At 38.0% G+C, this 16160-nt stretch overlaps 2 protein-coding genes across 4 annotated transcripts in view; one reads left to right on the top strand and one right to left on the bottom strand.

Moving 5' to 3' along the window:
- Nucleotides 1-2307: 2307 nt before the first annotated feature.
- Nucleotides 2308-6746, top strand: lamtor3 (late endosomal/lysosomal adaptor, MAPK and MTOR activator 3). The gene is made up of 7 exons (XM_044166391.1): nucleotides 2308-2422; nucleotides 2689-2738; nucleotides 2898-2932; nucleotides 3050-3108; nucleotides 4307-4440; nucleotides 4915-4978; nucleotides 6333-6746. Exons 2-7 carry the CDS (start codon nucleotides 2730-2732, stop codon nucleotides 6404-6406), a joined length of 375 nt encoding a protein of 124 aa, XP_044022326.1. The 5' UTR covers nucleotides 2308-2422; nucleotides 2689-2729; the 3' UTR covers nucleotides 6407-6746.
- Nucleotides 6727-16160, bottom strand: part of dapp1 (dual adaptor of phosphotyrosine and 3-phosphoinositides) — a 28533-nt gene continuing 19099 nt past the window's right edge. The window contains exons 4-10 of one of the 3 annotated variants that reach the window (XR_006374534.1): nucleotides 15638-15807; nucleotides 13679-13726; nucleotides 13398-13460; nucleotides 13123-13208; nucleotides 9837-9924; nucleotides 8520-8592; nucleotides 6727-7774 (exon numbers count right to left, since the gene is read on the bottom strand). Coding sequence is in view for 2 of the 3 variants with exons in the window: in XM_044166386.1 (XP_044022321.1) it covers nucleotides 7751-7774; nucleotides 9837-9924; nucleotides 13123-13208; nucleotides 13398-13460; nucleotides 13679-13726; nucleotides 15638-15807 (479 nt within the window). In the remaining variant the exon portion in view is untranslated. The remainder of the gene's footprint in view (nucleotides 7775-8519; nucleotides 8593-9836; nucleotides 9925-13122; nucleotides 13209-13397; nucleotides 13461-13678; nucleotides 13727-15637; nucleotides 15808-16160) is intronic. The other 2 variants (XM_044166386.1, XM_044166387.1) reach the window with 2 other exon arrangements.

Genomic DNA, 16160 nt, shown 5'->3' with positions numbered 1-16160 from the left:
ACGCTGACCCCAAAACCCGCCAGCAAGTTGAAATGCATGTTTTCTTTAAAACATTGCCACAATTACACGTTTATCATAGCCAGAAGCTCTAAAAATTTAAATGATCGTCGGATTTTCAAGTTTCCGACGGTCCTTGAATGAAGCATCTGTTAATGCTTTCATTAGGAAAAAAACAAAATCTAAGCCTAAAATTGTGATATTTCATCAAAATCACTATTTTACATGTCTCGTTCAAAATTTTGCCAAAAATAAACTGTTTACATTAACCACATCCTGTAAAAAAACATTAAGTTATAGTAACAGAGCCAATAACAACAACTGTAGTAGCAGTTGTCAAGCAGGAACATGGGGGCAGCAGGAGCCCACAACCACAGATCCAGTCTCTGCAGCTCTAGAGGTACCTGCTGAAAGCGACAAAAGGAGAGAGAGAGACGAGAAAGCACAAAACTACGGGAGACAGGAGATGCTGCATTAGTTACGGAGCTCCCGGCAGTCTAGGCCTATAGCAGCATAACTAAGGGATGGTTCAGGACTCACTCAAGCCAGCCCTAACAATAAGCTTTATTTAAGAGGAAAGTCTTAAGCCTACTCCTAAATGTGGAGATGGTGTCTGCCTCCCGAACCCAAACTGGGACCTGATTCCACAGGAGAGGAGCTTTATAAATAAAGGGTCTGGCTCCCATTCTACTTTTAAAGACTCTAGGAACCACAAGTAACCCTGCATTCTGGAGCGCAGTGTTCTAGTGGGGCAATAAGGTATTATGAGCTCTTTAAGATACGGTGGTGCCTGACCATTAAGAGCTTTGTAGGTGAGGAGAAGGATTTGAGGTTTCAATGACTGTAGTATTTGTGTGCTTTACTATTCATGACAGTTACACTGTGAGAGAACATAAAATCAATCACCTTCTACAACTTCTACAACTGCCTCATTATAAAAAAAAGCTTTTCTACATACTGTACTCCATAACAACAATGAACAACGTATCCTCATAACGCTTCATATGTTACAAAAAGTAATGAACAAAAATGTGTGCATAATGCTACGAACAACACGAGCGATCAGTGCACCTGCAGCGCAGAACTGAGTACGTCCATCTGCTAAAAGGTAAGACGATTTACATGAGAGCATTTAAATAAAGTAATTAAGCGAAAAACACAGAAAAATTGTTTTAAGGTGACGTGACATGAGTGTTGACATAACAGTTTTGCACTTTGCTAGATACTACATGCTTTACCGATTTTGTGGTAACATACTAGCTTGATGGTACTGCATAACAGTTAGTTGGTATCATAGATAAGTGGTTAGCATTACTAATTAGTGTGTTTTTATAATTCTGAATCTTGACGGTTGTATTAGCATCAGAGCACTTGTGTTTCTTTAATGTTCCCAAAATGGATGAATCAGATTCTTCTGTTCACAGCAGACATTTTGATTTGTCATAATAGGAAAAGCACACGTAGAACTAATAACATTACTGATGGCTCTGTCCTAGCTATTATTACAATGTAATGCAGCAAATAATATTGTTATTTGTGACACTTGTGATTCAGAAGTCAAAATGTCTACTCTATTCAACTTAAGTTTCAATCTTTATGTGCCTCCCTGTGGGCCTGCCTCACAGTTTTGGAAACACTGATTATCATCTTAACAGTCAAAATGTTCTTTGAATTATTATTATGATTATACAAAATGGGTTTGACTTTAATCATTCTGACTACCTCTGGCTCATAGAATCTAAAAGTATCTGATTGTTCATAATTAAGAGCATATAGGCGTATAGGCCACACAACAACCCCTTCTTTTCTCCTCAATAAACTCACCTGTTTAATCTACAGTACACAGCCAAATAGTGTAGAAGGCTTCCTCCCAGCCACTCCACAGAGTTGTGTGGTATTGTCAAGGCAGAGAATATAGGATATTCTATAAATAGCTGACTATGTTTGGACTGGTCTCGGGGATATAACAACTGCTCAGTGCCTCTTTATTCTGTTTCTACAAACTAAAACTGTCAAATGAATGTACAAATATACTGTATACAGTGGAAAAGATGCATAAATTGTTCCCAGAGACATTCTTCACATCACCCTGGATTTACAATTTTTTATCACTTAATATTAAATTTCTATTTATTTTCAACATAGCCTTCTTATTAGACCATGAGTCAGTAGCTAGGGATAGTAAAAGAAAACCCCGATTCATAAGAAGTACCACCTAACAGCTGGGGCGAAGTGTATTTTCTACAGCTGAACATCATGCGTTGCAGCAATGTTGCGCAGTACTGACTGTCCTCAACACCTCTCCAGGAGCCGGAAACAAAACAAGTCTGTCATGTGATTTCTGCATGATTTCTGCTTGTGCCTCCTGTCTAGTATGTATATTAGCGGTTAGGTGTTAAGCCAATTCAATAAGGAGTCAGAGAAGGTATGTTAACTCATTTACTATTTTGATTTGTATTTTTGTTTTGTCTGCTACTTTATAATTTCAAATTCATTTAGCATGCAGAGGTTTACTTAAACAGTTGGTAACGTTAGTAATTTAATATAGGAAGGAACAGTTAGCTAAATATCACTTGCTTAGTAGCTAACATGTTAGCATTCACTTCAAGGAACCCACAGTTATATTAACAGACAGCCTAAGTTACTCTTCATCGCTGAGGACGTTTAATGGAGCTTGTTTTCTCCCCGCAGTTGCCGAGTGGTCTGGATAACACGATAAAACATTGGCTACCATGGCTGATGTGAGTATGGCCTATCTGTCACCCTTCTTCTAGTTAGCTCGTTCAAGTGTCCCTGCCCTTCTCTAGCACGCAGAAAGAAAAAAACAAACATTTTGTGACACTCATTGTAGAAGCTTGTCTAACTTGGTTATTTTCTATCGAACATATTTTTCTTTGCAGGATTTGAAGAGATACTTGTACAAACAGCTTCAGAGGTGTGTATGATTAGTGTTGGATAATGTTAAAGCTGTTTCATGTCACAGTTGACAGTGAAACTATCAGGAAGTATAGTATTGAGTCATTTGTAAAATCTACTGTCTGTTCTCCTTCAGTGTTGAAGGTCTTCATGCTATTGTAGTGACAGACAGGGATGGTGTCCCAGTTATTAAAGGTAAGAAACCATTTCTTTTTGTACTTTTGTATTGCCTGTGTAACATAGACGAAACTGTGATTTGAAATTTTCTTTTACTCCCAAATCCCTTTTCAGACATGCAATCTATAATTATGCTGGATTCATCTGTCTGTTAAAGTGATGACTTTTTGTCATTCATACATCTTAATTATGTTAATGTTCTATAACGACTTAATTCTAACATGACAGGACCAGATAGAACTCCAGTGCTCATGTGATATCGGGCACCTGGTTTATTTTCATAGAGTGATCTCATATGAGAAGAATCTCCTCAACAACTCAAAAGTGGTTCACTCTGTATTCCATCAGAGATAATAATAATGTCATGTTTATTTCAGTGCTCTTAGAAGGCAGAATGCAACTTGCATTTAATCTCTGTCTCATTTAATTATGTGTGTTTTAACCTTGTTCTGTATCCTTTACGTTATGGAAAAGCATTCATTTCAGACCTGAGTCATGTTGTGTCACAGGAATGTTACAGCTCCAACCTTGTCAGATTGCTGTCACAACTTTTAAGGAAGGGTGAGTTAGGGGCTCATTCAGACACTTGACTGAAAAATATATAAAATAATATAAAATTGTTATCACATTTACATAAACAATTGGATGTTGTAAAGGGATTCTATAATCCTATTCTTACTTGCATCAAAGTGACAGCAGCCTCTTTCTGATCCAGTCCTCTTTACTTTGACCTACTCTCAGAGCTGTGTTGCTGTGTTTAAGTCACCTATTATTGTGAAACAGCTACAAGAGAAGTGTACTTCAATGTGATTATTCACCAGCTGCTAATTGCTTGTTCAATTTAAAAACTGGTCTTAGAAGAGGTTCAGGTGACAGGTGGTTATAGCAGTTTTGGGGAATCTCAAACCTTCAGCATATCATTAAGGACCAATCTCACTGATCTCACTCTGTCATATGGAAAACCTTACCCACCCATGTCTGCACAGGTATATTAACTGAATAGAAATTCAACATTATACTATGTGAACAGAACATGGGTAAGTATTTTTTTGTTTTGCCTGTTTAAGGGAAGTAAAAGCAAATAAGTTACATTATGCAAATATTATTCACATTTTGTAAGACAATATTTGAAATTAATGGTGTGGGCAGAAAGAAGGAGGAGCAGCTATTCACTCTCTGGTGAGTTATTGTTAACATTGCTTCTGTGTCCCTGCAGTTGCTAATGACAACGCCCCAGTCCACGCACTGAGACCTGGCTTCTTGTCCACTTTCGCTCTGGCCACAGATCAGGGCAGCAAGCTGGGCCTCTCTAAGAACAAGAGCATCATCTGCTACTACAACACCTACCAGGTCAGACGTCAGCTTTCCAATAATGATTCCATGTTTAATTAGCTATCATAGGTTTGTCTGATTAATTATTTTAAGTTTTGGCCCTTTCAGGTCTGTTTCAACCACCTCCAAAATGCACACAATGTATTATGATTGATTATACATTTATTTAGAACTGAATCTACTGAACAGCTTGTTTGTGAGGAATCTCTGCTCAGAAATAGTTTTGATGTCCTGTGAACATCTAAAAGCTATTTCATAGACAACCCTTCATACCAGTGCAACACATGAGCTGTTGAACGCCTTCAGTCAAACTTAAAACATCTGTTCTATGAGCACTGTCACACCAAGCCATCAGTCAACTGTTGGATGCTGTCAGGTGGTCAGTGGCCGACCATTGTCTGTGTCTATGTTAGATAAACTTATAGTGATCTGCTTTTCCTTAAGTCTACCATGTTTTTGGCCTCACCTCTGTTGTGTCTTTGTGCTGAATAGATTGTACAGTTCAATCGGTTACCACTGGTCATCAGTTTCATTGCCAGCAGCAATGCCAACACAGGTAAAATCTTTTAATGTACTCTGTTCACCTCAGTCCACTGCAACAACAGTAGTTTTTGCACTTCTCTCAAAGCCACACATATACTAAAGATAATAAAGCACAGATACCATTATGAAGGGATGGGTTCCGATAGCTGGTTCCATTTTGGATCTGGTTCCAAGTTGGTAAAATACCTGTATTTGTTATGCTCTGCGGCCAACAAATCCCTTATTAAATATTTCATTTGCAATCTCTACTGTGCAAACACGGATTTCCCTCGCAGCAAAAGGAAAAATTAGTCAGGACAGGGTTAATGAATGTAACAATGTAGCAGTGACAAAATATATGGTGACAGCCCTACACCCTTAAAGCACAGTTGAATCTCTGTGGTGTCGGTATGATATTGAGTGAAATAAAAACAGTACATATCATTTTTTTAAATTCTCCACAAAACAAACAACTTAAAAAGATTCGATTAGAGGTTTGAAAAGATTCAGATTTGATGAGGGGATTCACATTCAAAAGGGTATTCAGATTTGGTAAGCGGATTTGGGTTCTATACGCGGATTCTAAACTGGATCGGATTAGCTAAAATGCTATTGTACCCCATCCCTAGGAATGAATCAACTTCAGATGTTACTAAAATCACTAAAAATTAGACGGGATCTCTGGTTTCACAACGCCATGTGTTGTCAGAAAGTGCCAGTATGTACAAAAACAACAGTAACACTGAAAAGGTGGAGGTAGTTTAAAATAATGATCTGTATGAGTTGTCCCTCTATCAGTCATCTCAGCTACTGATATCATGAACCTCATCACAGTTTAACCAGTTTATGTTAATACCCAGCATGGCAGTGTGTGTCAGCGCTAACTGGAGAGTCCATTACTGCTGTGGTGTTATCAGACATTACTGAGAATTTACAGTCGTTAAAGTAGAGGTCTAAAGCCCCGCTACAGCCAGCAGTGTTTATTACACTGTATACACAATACTAAAGTGTATAACAGAACAAACACCATAATGATGATTTAGCTGCTCTTAGAGCCTCACCAGTAGGACTAAATACTGTAAATAAAGTTTGTCCTTAGGGTGGCTCTAGAGGAAAGGTCATGGAGTCAGAAGGGTTAATTTTCTGAAGAATAGGAATGTGCTCATTAAGTTTTATCTGCCTGCTATAGTCAGATTGTGAGGTATCGTGTGTGCGGAGTTGATGTGTTAGTGGTGTCATCAGAAGAGAGGTCAGGGGGTCACCACAGATATTACAGTTCATCCTGTGTTCAACATGCAGATTTATTTTCCACATTTTTTCCGCACTTTAGTTTGTTGAGCATCTAGTTGACTGGTGAAGTAACGACGGTACACTTTGTGTGTCCTCAGGTCTCATCATGAGTCTGGAGAAGGAGTTGACTTCACTAATAGAGGAGCTGAGGCAGGTGGTGGAGGTTACATAAGCACTGAAGGACAGGACAACCCTGAGCAGGATCCACAGCAGAATCATCAGTCTGGATCACATTCTGCTCACTGAATCTCTCTGTCTCTACTGGTGCATTCAGCCCTGTGGGAAAACCTGTCTGGAGGTTTTTACAGCTCCAAGTCATGGAAGTGTTAACATCTTCAGACCTGTTTACTTTGTGATTAGAATTTTCCTGTACACTTTTTTTTCTGTCAACTTTGCTTTCTGACATTTTTTGTAGAAGTTAGGTGCTCCTCATCAGCATTTTCACAGCTAAGACAGAGTTTATATGTCAAATCAAATGTCAAGAAGTCTGAATAAATGTAAATTTCTCCATAGTTTATTTAATTGACAATTACAATCCAATCTTTGTTGGAGGGTTTGAAATGTCAGTGTAGCATGTATAATTGGCAGTTTTAGAGGAGTGATTAGAATCCTTAAGTTGGTTGGTTTAATTAATAATTTTCTATACTTGACTACATACATCAGTCTTCAGTAAGTTCTCATGCAGTACTCAGTACCCACAGCTGAGGTGACTGGTTCTCCTGTAGGACATATGGCATACAGTATGACAACATCATATGCATGAACACAGGTAACTGCACAACTGGCTGACTAGATCATAGTTATTGATGCTCCTGGTAATGCTATATTGTAATTACCTGTTTTATTGTAATATGTAAGGTAAATTCACTGAATCTTATCAACTCACACTGAATTTTCAAATAAATGATTCATTCATATACATATTCATTCATATATATATATATATATATATATATATATATATATAATTAATAAACCAGATTTACAGTATTAAAACAAAATTGGCTTTTCTGACACAGGAGAGAACCAAATGCTTTGCAGTGAGCCACTTTTAAAGATTTTCCTCACCAGTGAGAACCAATGGGCTCGGAGCTAAGAGCCACAAATAGGGTAGGGAAGTCAGAAAGTATTGAGAGATGGACTAACACATTGTTGGTTTTGGTGTTATAGAATAATGCTAACATTATCCTTTAAATAATTGTTAAAGTAAATGATCATGTTAAACATACTACTAAACATCCTCTGGGAAAAGAAAAGCAGCAAAGTAAGACTGCCAACAGAAAACTCATGAGAAATTAAGCATCTTTGTACTAAATATCTCATAAAGCAAAGTGGAGTCACATCCAAGTTGTTAGCCTCCAGTCTTTACACTCGTGGAAATGTGTCACAGTGTTATTCACACTTGAGTTTACTCTTAAGTTTTGAATGGTGGTGTTCTTCATTGTTCATCCAGCTAATGAGAAGTCCTCTATGAAGGTGAGGCTTCTTCCATCTCCAGTGTCTCCATTAACAACGTTCATCGACCTTTTCTTATCTGTGACTGGAAACAAAGACAGTGTCACTGCTGGCTGCAAAAACTCAAAATGAAACTTAGTGAAATCAACTGATCCTTTAAATACTGTAAGTTTGTTAGTTTTAAGCCAAGTCAACATAGGCTGCTGTCATCAGAACACTTGAGTTCAAGTCATCTGCAACTTTGAGTTGAATAAATGTCCCACTGAGCTTTCCCTAAACCCATCAAATTAGTTTTTTACATTATTACATCATTTTAGTTTATTAATAAACTTCCCAGCACGCACATTTGGGCTAACCCTCCAGTTATTTCTTCTACTCTCATGTTACATTATTTATTGATATTATTATTAATATTATTTATTGTATATAAGATGAGTCACAGGTCCTTTCTCTGAAAAAATGAGAAGTATAACCCAAATGATGATTAGTGACCACTTATATTCTACACTGATTACAGTATGTAGCAGAATAATAGCTGATTGAAACTTCTAAACTGGGATGGAAATAGGAAGCGTTCATCACTTAATCAGTCTGTTTTGTGCTAGGTAGTAGTGATGTGTGAGTCATGAGTGAATCGTTCGAAATGAACGACTCTTTTTACTTACTCGGGAGTATGAACCGCAAAGACCAGACGAGACCACTTGTCACTCACACTATTACGCAACTCTTATATTAACTGTATTTGTACAAATGTATCAAGTTAATTGCTGTATTAACCTATCCCTGTGAAAAAACAACCACTTTGGCGCTTGTTTCAATTCAGTACTCACTGTCACAGCCCAGAGCCCACTCCCTGCCCTGAGCTGAAGGTCTGACTCAACACCATCATGGGAAAAGGAGCGGCTGTAAAACAGTGGATAATTCACTTGGTGACCCGAGTGACTTGAAAACCAGACTCTCTTTAGTGAGTGACTCATACAAACTTGAGTCAGTAAAAATAGTCAAACCTGGGTAGTTGGAATCTTAAGTTGCTTCAGTACATACCAGGCCTGTACTACGAAGCAAGTGGTCACACAACGGTGATCATAAACTCTGTAATTCAACCCATGGTTTCCCAATCCAACCATGAGTGTGTTCACATAAAAGGGGCAGTATTTGCAGCATATGACCAATCGCAAACAAGGACAAGTCTACTGGCAGCAGAGCGGCATATTTTGCAAATCCATTAAATTAATTTGTTGCTTAGATGTATTCTTATGGCGTGTATGACAATTTTAGTGTTGTTCTTCCAGCTGCAACCGAGCAGTGTGAAAGGGACTTGGGAGCAAATAAAAAAATAAATATAAAAATATAATTCAAAGTGGAAGTGGGCTCACTTTCATATCTTTTAAGTACAACAAGTACAAGGTTTCAGTGCTCCATTCAGTCTCCATTGAAGCTGACACTAGAATCTATATTTCTCATATAAAAAATCGTCAGGGAAAGCAAAAAGTGATTGTCTGCCAAAAACTGATTGTTTCGCCCAGTTTACAGTGGTGTGAAAAAGTGCCCCCTTCCTGATTTCTTATTTTTTTTGCATGTTTTTCACACTTTCTAATTGACTAATTTAATTAGTCAAAGATAACACAAGTAAACACAAAATGCTGTTTTTAAATGAAGGTTTTTATTATTAAGGGAAAACAAAATCCAAACCTACATGAAATCTACAGAAATCACGAAGGGTGCAAACACTTTTTCACACCACTGTATATACATCTGCAACTGCTTTTATCTGAATCAAACATTCATAACATGCAAATAGACATAACTTTATGTCCGTGGTTATAGCAAAGGTATGTCTGTGAAACTTATTATTATTTCTTGTAACCGAATAAACACAGTTACTATTATTACAATTAATTGGTAAGTAGGTGGTGCTTTTATAGCGTTGATCTCTTATCTCAAACATAACCTACTCTGGAGCAGGTTAGGTGTGCAGCATAAGTTACCATGGCAATGTACCCCGGTAAGAAGTGAACCACCGTTGTAAGAGTGAAAACCCAGAGTTAAACCTGAACTTACCTCGCTAACCCCAAATCCTATCTAAATCTAAAAATATCCCACTTCATGCCAGCACAGTGTAAAACATGCATCCTGAACAAACTCACCAGTTTCCACCTCAGGATCTTGATCCACTCGTCTGCCTCCACACCAGTCTTTGCACAAAGATAAAATGTTCTCTCAGGAAACACCAGGCTGTGGACACAAAGAGATATGGAGAGTCACTCAAGGGAAAGGAATGAAGTGTTGTGCATTACAGTATATTATCACATCATATCATTTTTACACAGAAAAATTGTGTGTGCACTAAAAAGTGGACAGAGGACCAAATATTTGCTTTGTCATTTGCCTTTTGACAACTAGGAAGAGGACGCTCTTAGTCGCTCCTAGTTGTCTGCTGGTTCTACTTGCGTCTACTTTGCATTGCACAACTCATTTTGGAACAAAATGTGTTGCAGTGGTGGCCTTGTTGCCAGATCTGACCTTAAAGAAGAGTCGTTGAGTCAAAAGGTGGTCATATAATTTCATCTCTTGTTTTAGAATGTCCTTAAGCTGTTAAGAAACCTTGAGAGTTTTGTTTCTGTGCTTTCTCATTTCTCTACTCTCTCCCTCTGTCGCTTTCAGCAGATATTTCTGCCTCTGGAGCTGCAAGAGACTGGATATGTGGTTGTGGGCCACTTGCTGCCCCCGTGTTCCTGCTCGACAACTGCTACTACAGTTGTTGTTATTGGCTCTGTTACTAATACTGACATTATTTTTCCTATAGCTGTCATTCCTGTTATTATTAATTTATTAATATTAACACTACAATTACACTATTTTTTTAAAAAAATTCTAGGTGGTATTTGCATTGTGCCTTAGTAATTAGTACGAAATTATTAGAGTTTTTTCCATGAAACTTCTTGGAAATTATTTGGTAATGACGGAATGTAAAATAAAGAGTTAACATACCCATCTATGGGTTCAGTTTGTCATGCCCTGCGTTGCAATTGATATTGCGTGTGTTGTTTAGATGGCTCAATGTAGGTATATTCCCTAGTAAGTTAAATGATGGGTAGGTATTGGGTATGTATATTCGTTTTTCATTTCAACCATTAAAAATTAAGCGGAATGTATTATATCCCTATAGTGATTAATGAGGATCCAACAAAACATGCTTTCACTCCTGAAAGCCTTTTTTCCCCCCTTTCAGTTGTATTACTCATGAGTCAGCCAGAGCCAAAAGCTGGGTTCTAGCATAGCATATTCAGAACACTTTGCTGCTGCAATTATTGGTGAATTCACAAAGCTTAACCTTTAACTCCATCCTTTATTCATGGCATTCATTCCTGACACTGACTACAGAAGAAATGATCTGATGGGCTGAGACTGCAGACACCCTGTTTGCCTGATTCCTGTAGGATTAAATTAAATTAAATTTTATTTATATAGCGCCATTTCATAACAGAAGTTATCTCATTGCACTTTTAATATAGAGCAGGTCCAGACTGTATTCTTTATAATATTTAGAGATATAAGAGCAAGTTCTTGGTGACAGTGGCAAGGAAAAACTCTGAAATTAAATAAGAACAAGATGAGGAGGAAGATAATTAAAATCAAAATCAGCACTTCTTGTTTGGATTGATAACTAACTGTGCAGCATTAAACATTGTGTAAAAGGTAAAGATGGGTCAGTAGTTGTAACCTCTGTAAAGCCACTGCTTCCTTTCAGCTTATGTGCACTTCTCCTTCTCCCCCTGTTTCCTTCTGTTTAACTGCTCAGACTTCCCCTTTTTCAAACAACACTCAGATTTTGCTTCCATGGTACAACAAAAAAACCCAGTCCTGACAGATATGAAATAGATTTAGTTAGCTTTTTCTTCATATTGTTGGTGTCATCTGATAATGTACATATTGCACACATTTTGCTTTTAGTATTTGTATCCATATTTATATCTCTTTATTATATCACATAGGCTATACATGTTTCATTCATTTTGTGTGTGGTTGTTCATATTCTATTGTTATAATTATTTATTTTTAAAGATAGAGGGCTTCGGCTAACAATTATTTTCATTACTGATTAGTCTGTTGATTATTGGATTATTAAGGATTGGTCAATAAGTCTATAATATGTATCTATAATAGTAAAAAAAATGCCCATCACAATTTCCTTTAGTTATTCAGATGACTTGTTTTGTCCGAACAACAGTCTAAAACCAAAATAATTTCAACTGGAACTAATGGCTTTTTGGCATTTTTGCTTAAAAAATGACTTAACGGATTAATTGATTATTCAAATTGTTGCAAATTAGTTTTTTTAAAGATACACTGCCTAATTTGTGTTCTGAAATCCCCAAATTTCCTCTCATCATATTGATTATGTAACTCAACATAGCGAGTGTAGCATGGAATTTTATCCTTGACCGTGAGATCAGTATGTGTGGCAGAAAATTCTCAACTCAAAGTCCACTTGCTAGCTGTTTCAGAGCTTTAAAATGCATCTCACAGTCTTCATCAGTTAATAGAAAAGGCTCCATTCTCATCATGTGACCCCAGACCTCCAGGGGCCCCAAAAGCCAGGTTCACTTTGTGTGAGTTGGTTGTTGGTAATTAGATTACTTGCAAATTTGTTTGAGTATTTGTACAACTAAAATACACATCAAACTGGCTCCTGGATTATTACATAATCCTGTGGTGCTGTTTTATAGAGGAGCCCTGTGTTAAAATCTAGTTTTAACACCTATATTATTTTTGTTAATATTGTGTTCACGTGGTGCATATTCCTAAATTCCTAAAACAGGTTAATATGGCCATGCCTGCTGGTAGTATATTCCAAACAAAATCATAATTATTCTGTTTTGACAGGCAAAATGTCAGGTTCATGACTTAAAAGGTGTACCAAATCAGACTGGCATGTTAGCCAAACTTCGCTGTGGGTGTGTCAATGCCCACAAGCTAGCCAGTAGGTTACTTGTTAGCAAACATTGTGTAAATAAGCAGCATACCACTTTCTCCAACAATTTACATGGCTTTGTGCCAAACAGCAATACTTTTTTGTTCTTCCCACACTAATAGTTAGTCTCTTGTAAGTCGTAGTGCAATACTGAATCACTGAAGTAGTTTAATGTACTTAATGGGCTACAACATGAAAAGCAATCAGAACTATCCATTAAAAGCTCACTTTTCTGTTATACTAATTAATCAGATACCATAGTGTGTGGACCTAAGCCACTACTCTGCCTCTACAATAGCTCAGTTTAGCCAGAGAAAATAATTAAAGGCACATGTTACTTACTCCTATTAAAGGATGAAACAGACACGTGCGGTTGGGTTTTAATTTCCACATTCCGTTTTGCAAACTCCCTAATGGTACACCCTCTCAGTGCTGATCACTGACTGACCATCACTTACCAGAAACAGTTGACTCTGTCCTGAGAGTAGTCAAACTGGACTGCAGAGCAGGCTCTCAAATCCAGGGTTCGAATGGGCTCCTCACACTGCAACAGAGACACTCTACAGCTTACACATACACACTACAAGCTCAAACCCTCTTGTTTGTCTGGTGTGACAAACTAGCTAAAACAGTAGCTACAATTGCTCTAGCCACATATTGTAATCAAAAATCAAGTGAAGTTGTGAAATAGCACATTTAGCACACATTGTCTCAAAGCTGAAGAGAGACTCACCATTTTGTCTTTGAAGTATTTGAGTTCATATCTGTTGAGTGTGAACCACCTCTGTTTCCAGTTCTGCAAAAAATGTGGATGTATTTTAAATATCACCTCAATCAGTGGTCTGTGTTCAAACACTGAACTACGTGTTTCTAAACGAGTCCTGCTCCACTACAGTTAGATAACATTTTCAACTGCAATCACAGGAGTGCAAGTGAAAACAGACTTCCTGATAAAAGCTGATTTGTGTTCAAACACAGTGAGGTGTAACTCCTCTACAGTTCCACTGCTCTTACCTTTACAATTGCTCCTTGTTTCACCAGATAGCCTTCCTTTGTACCCAGCTGAAAAAGACATGATTTGTGTTCGTAGAATAATTATTCTAGAGTGTGTGAAGTATTGACTTTCAAGGATAATTCTGGTTTATTACAACTTGGATCTAGGCCAAAATCATCTTACCTCAAGGTCCATTTACTAGCTTTTTTGGAGTTTTCAACCACATCTCATGGTTCTTCATCAGTGAATGAAGTTTTTGGCCCATTTGTTAAGGGGCTTGGTTAGTTCAGTCATTGCGTGACGTAAGTATGGAACTCCCATTACATGATAACAGGTGGTTGTATATGAGGACAGATGGTAACCTCTGTCGCTGTTGAAAGATGGTATCTGGTGTCAGATGTGAATGTCCTCCTTGATTGTTCTCCAGTCATTCACTTACTTCTGGTTGATGTCCTTTGACCTCTTACCAGTGGCTGCTGTGAGTGGTTTTGGTTTGGTGTTCACAAACAGCTGCTATTGTCTGTTTCTGGTGTTCATTCAGTCTCTTGTCCAGGGTCCTTGCTGTTTCACTGATGTAGTGTTTTCCACAGATGATGTCATACATCACTCCAGCCTAAAAACGGCAGCTTACCATCCTCTTCCTGTCCACTAGTTACCTTGATGTGTGGCTTGAGGTTAATCATGTGTTGGGTGAAGCTGTCAGTACTGGTGCAGTTTGAAGAATGTGTCGTCCACATACCAGTGCCAGCAATCTGTTCAAAATGTACAAGTTACTACAATGGGGGAGATGGGTGACCCCATAGCTGTTCCTTTAGTTTGCTTGTAGAAAATAGTTTTTGTACAAGAAATGAGTTGTGTCAAGACACAAAGTTCCAAACTTAGGTCATGTGATGACAACTGAGTCAAAAACTCCATTCACTGGTGAAGTCTGACAGATGTGGTTGAAAGCTCAGCTTCAGCTTGGGGTGCCCCAATAGCCAAAAGGTTAAGGTGCATACCACATAACCACAACACCCATGGTTCCACTCCTGGCTGCCGGACCCTTGTTGCATGCCATACCCCTCTCTCTCCCCATATTTCCTGTCTCTCTCTGCATTAAAGGTCCACTATGTAGGATTTAGTGGCATCAGCTCCAGTTGACTTTTTAATGTTTCCAACTGTAACCCTAACCACGAACCCTGTCTGAAGCTACCTATCACAGGTAAAAAGTCATCTTCTCACCAGTTGATGATCCATGTAGAAGACATGGAAATAAAGGAGCAGCACTGATTGTGTATTTTAGGGTAGAGCTATATAGCCAGGGTTATAGTACTGTATTAAAAATTAAAATGTAATTGAAATGTAATTAATTCTAACACAACCCTAATGTTACTCTAAACTCCAGTATAGTAGTATCTTGGCTCTCACACAGTGGTTGGGTCAGTCCTGAACAGGTATTTTTCTAAAGTAACCCGTAACCTCTCAAAACAATACAGTTAACTAATAACATGCCCATTCTAGGAAGTCTTACTTGGTAGTAAACTAGTAATCTGTAATCCCATGCTATTGTTATGCTAGAGCAGACAAACACACTGTTTAATCCATTCCTGATGGTTTTAGGCATAAAAATGACACCAGCCACAAAATTCTTCAGATACCGAGAATTGCTCTTATTATCCCCATGCACACCGCTTCAACATGTAGAGAAATCCAAAGCTCGACATGCCTGCAGTGTCTAGTTACGTTTGCTAAACTATGATTGGACAATCGTTGTTTAGTGGCGGGGTTTAGCGAACAATCAATTACTTTGGTGAGTAGAATGTTTTCATAACTGTTAGAAATGATAGCCATAACTATAAAGAATTATCTTTTAAGGCTGACATGCAAAGAAAGTTTAATTTGAACCCTCCTGTAAGTTACTTTGATCACATTACATCACAGAGGTATTTTGATATTTTTTTGTATCAATTGTTATTAGGTGCATGCAGTGGGTGTCATACCGATGGTGCATTTGGCACCAGATCATTTTCTGTGCGGCCCGTCTGTATGGCTGTGTGAACTCGCACAGACTCGTAGATGGACGGCTCCTCCACACGCCACGGGTATGGACGCTTCAGCACTATGAGGGTTCCTGGTTCAGAGGCAGAGGGGAGGTTACAGGTCTGACTACCTGACATGAAAACACAGAAGAAAATACAACATCCTGTGTGGGGCTTTTATCTTGTTGTTGAATTGGAAAATGTGGAGTGTAGATTTTATTTTTTATGTTGTAATGTTTCATGTATGTCATGTGTGCCTTATGCAACACTGGAAAATCATCAGCTGCAAATAAAGAAGTGCGTAGTAGGTTTTAAGCAATCCTATAATACCTCAGTCTGACAGCTAGCACCAGACTGTACTATTGTTTGTTCCTGATTAACCCTGAATTCTTTTTATTTGAAACGTTTCTATTTACCTAAGACTTGTCTCTGAGTTATATAATAACTTCCTCTCTATATTTGTGGGCGACTGTGGCTTAGAGGG

Source organism: Siniperca chuatsi, linkage group LG15 (assembly GCF_020085105.1).
Source record: "Siniperca chuatsi isolate FFG_IHB_CAS linkage group LG15, ASM2008510v1, whole genome shotgun sequence".
Classification (NCBI taxonomy): Eukaryota; Metazoa; Chordata; class Actinopteri; order Centrarchiformes; family Sinipercidae; genus Siniperca; species Siniperca chuatsi.
Note: the sequence above shows the minus strand (reverse complement) of the source record. Positions and strands in the feature narration are given on the sequence as shown.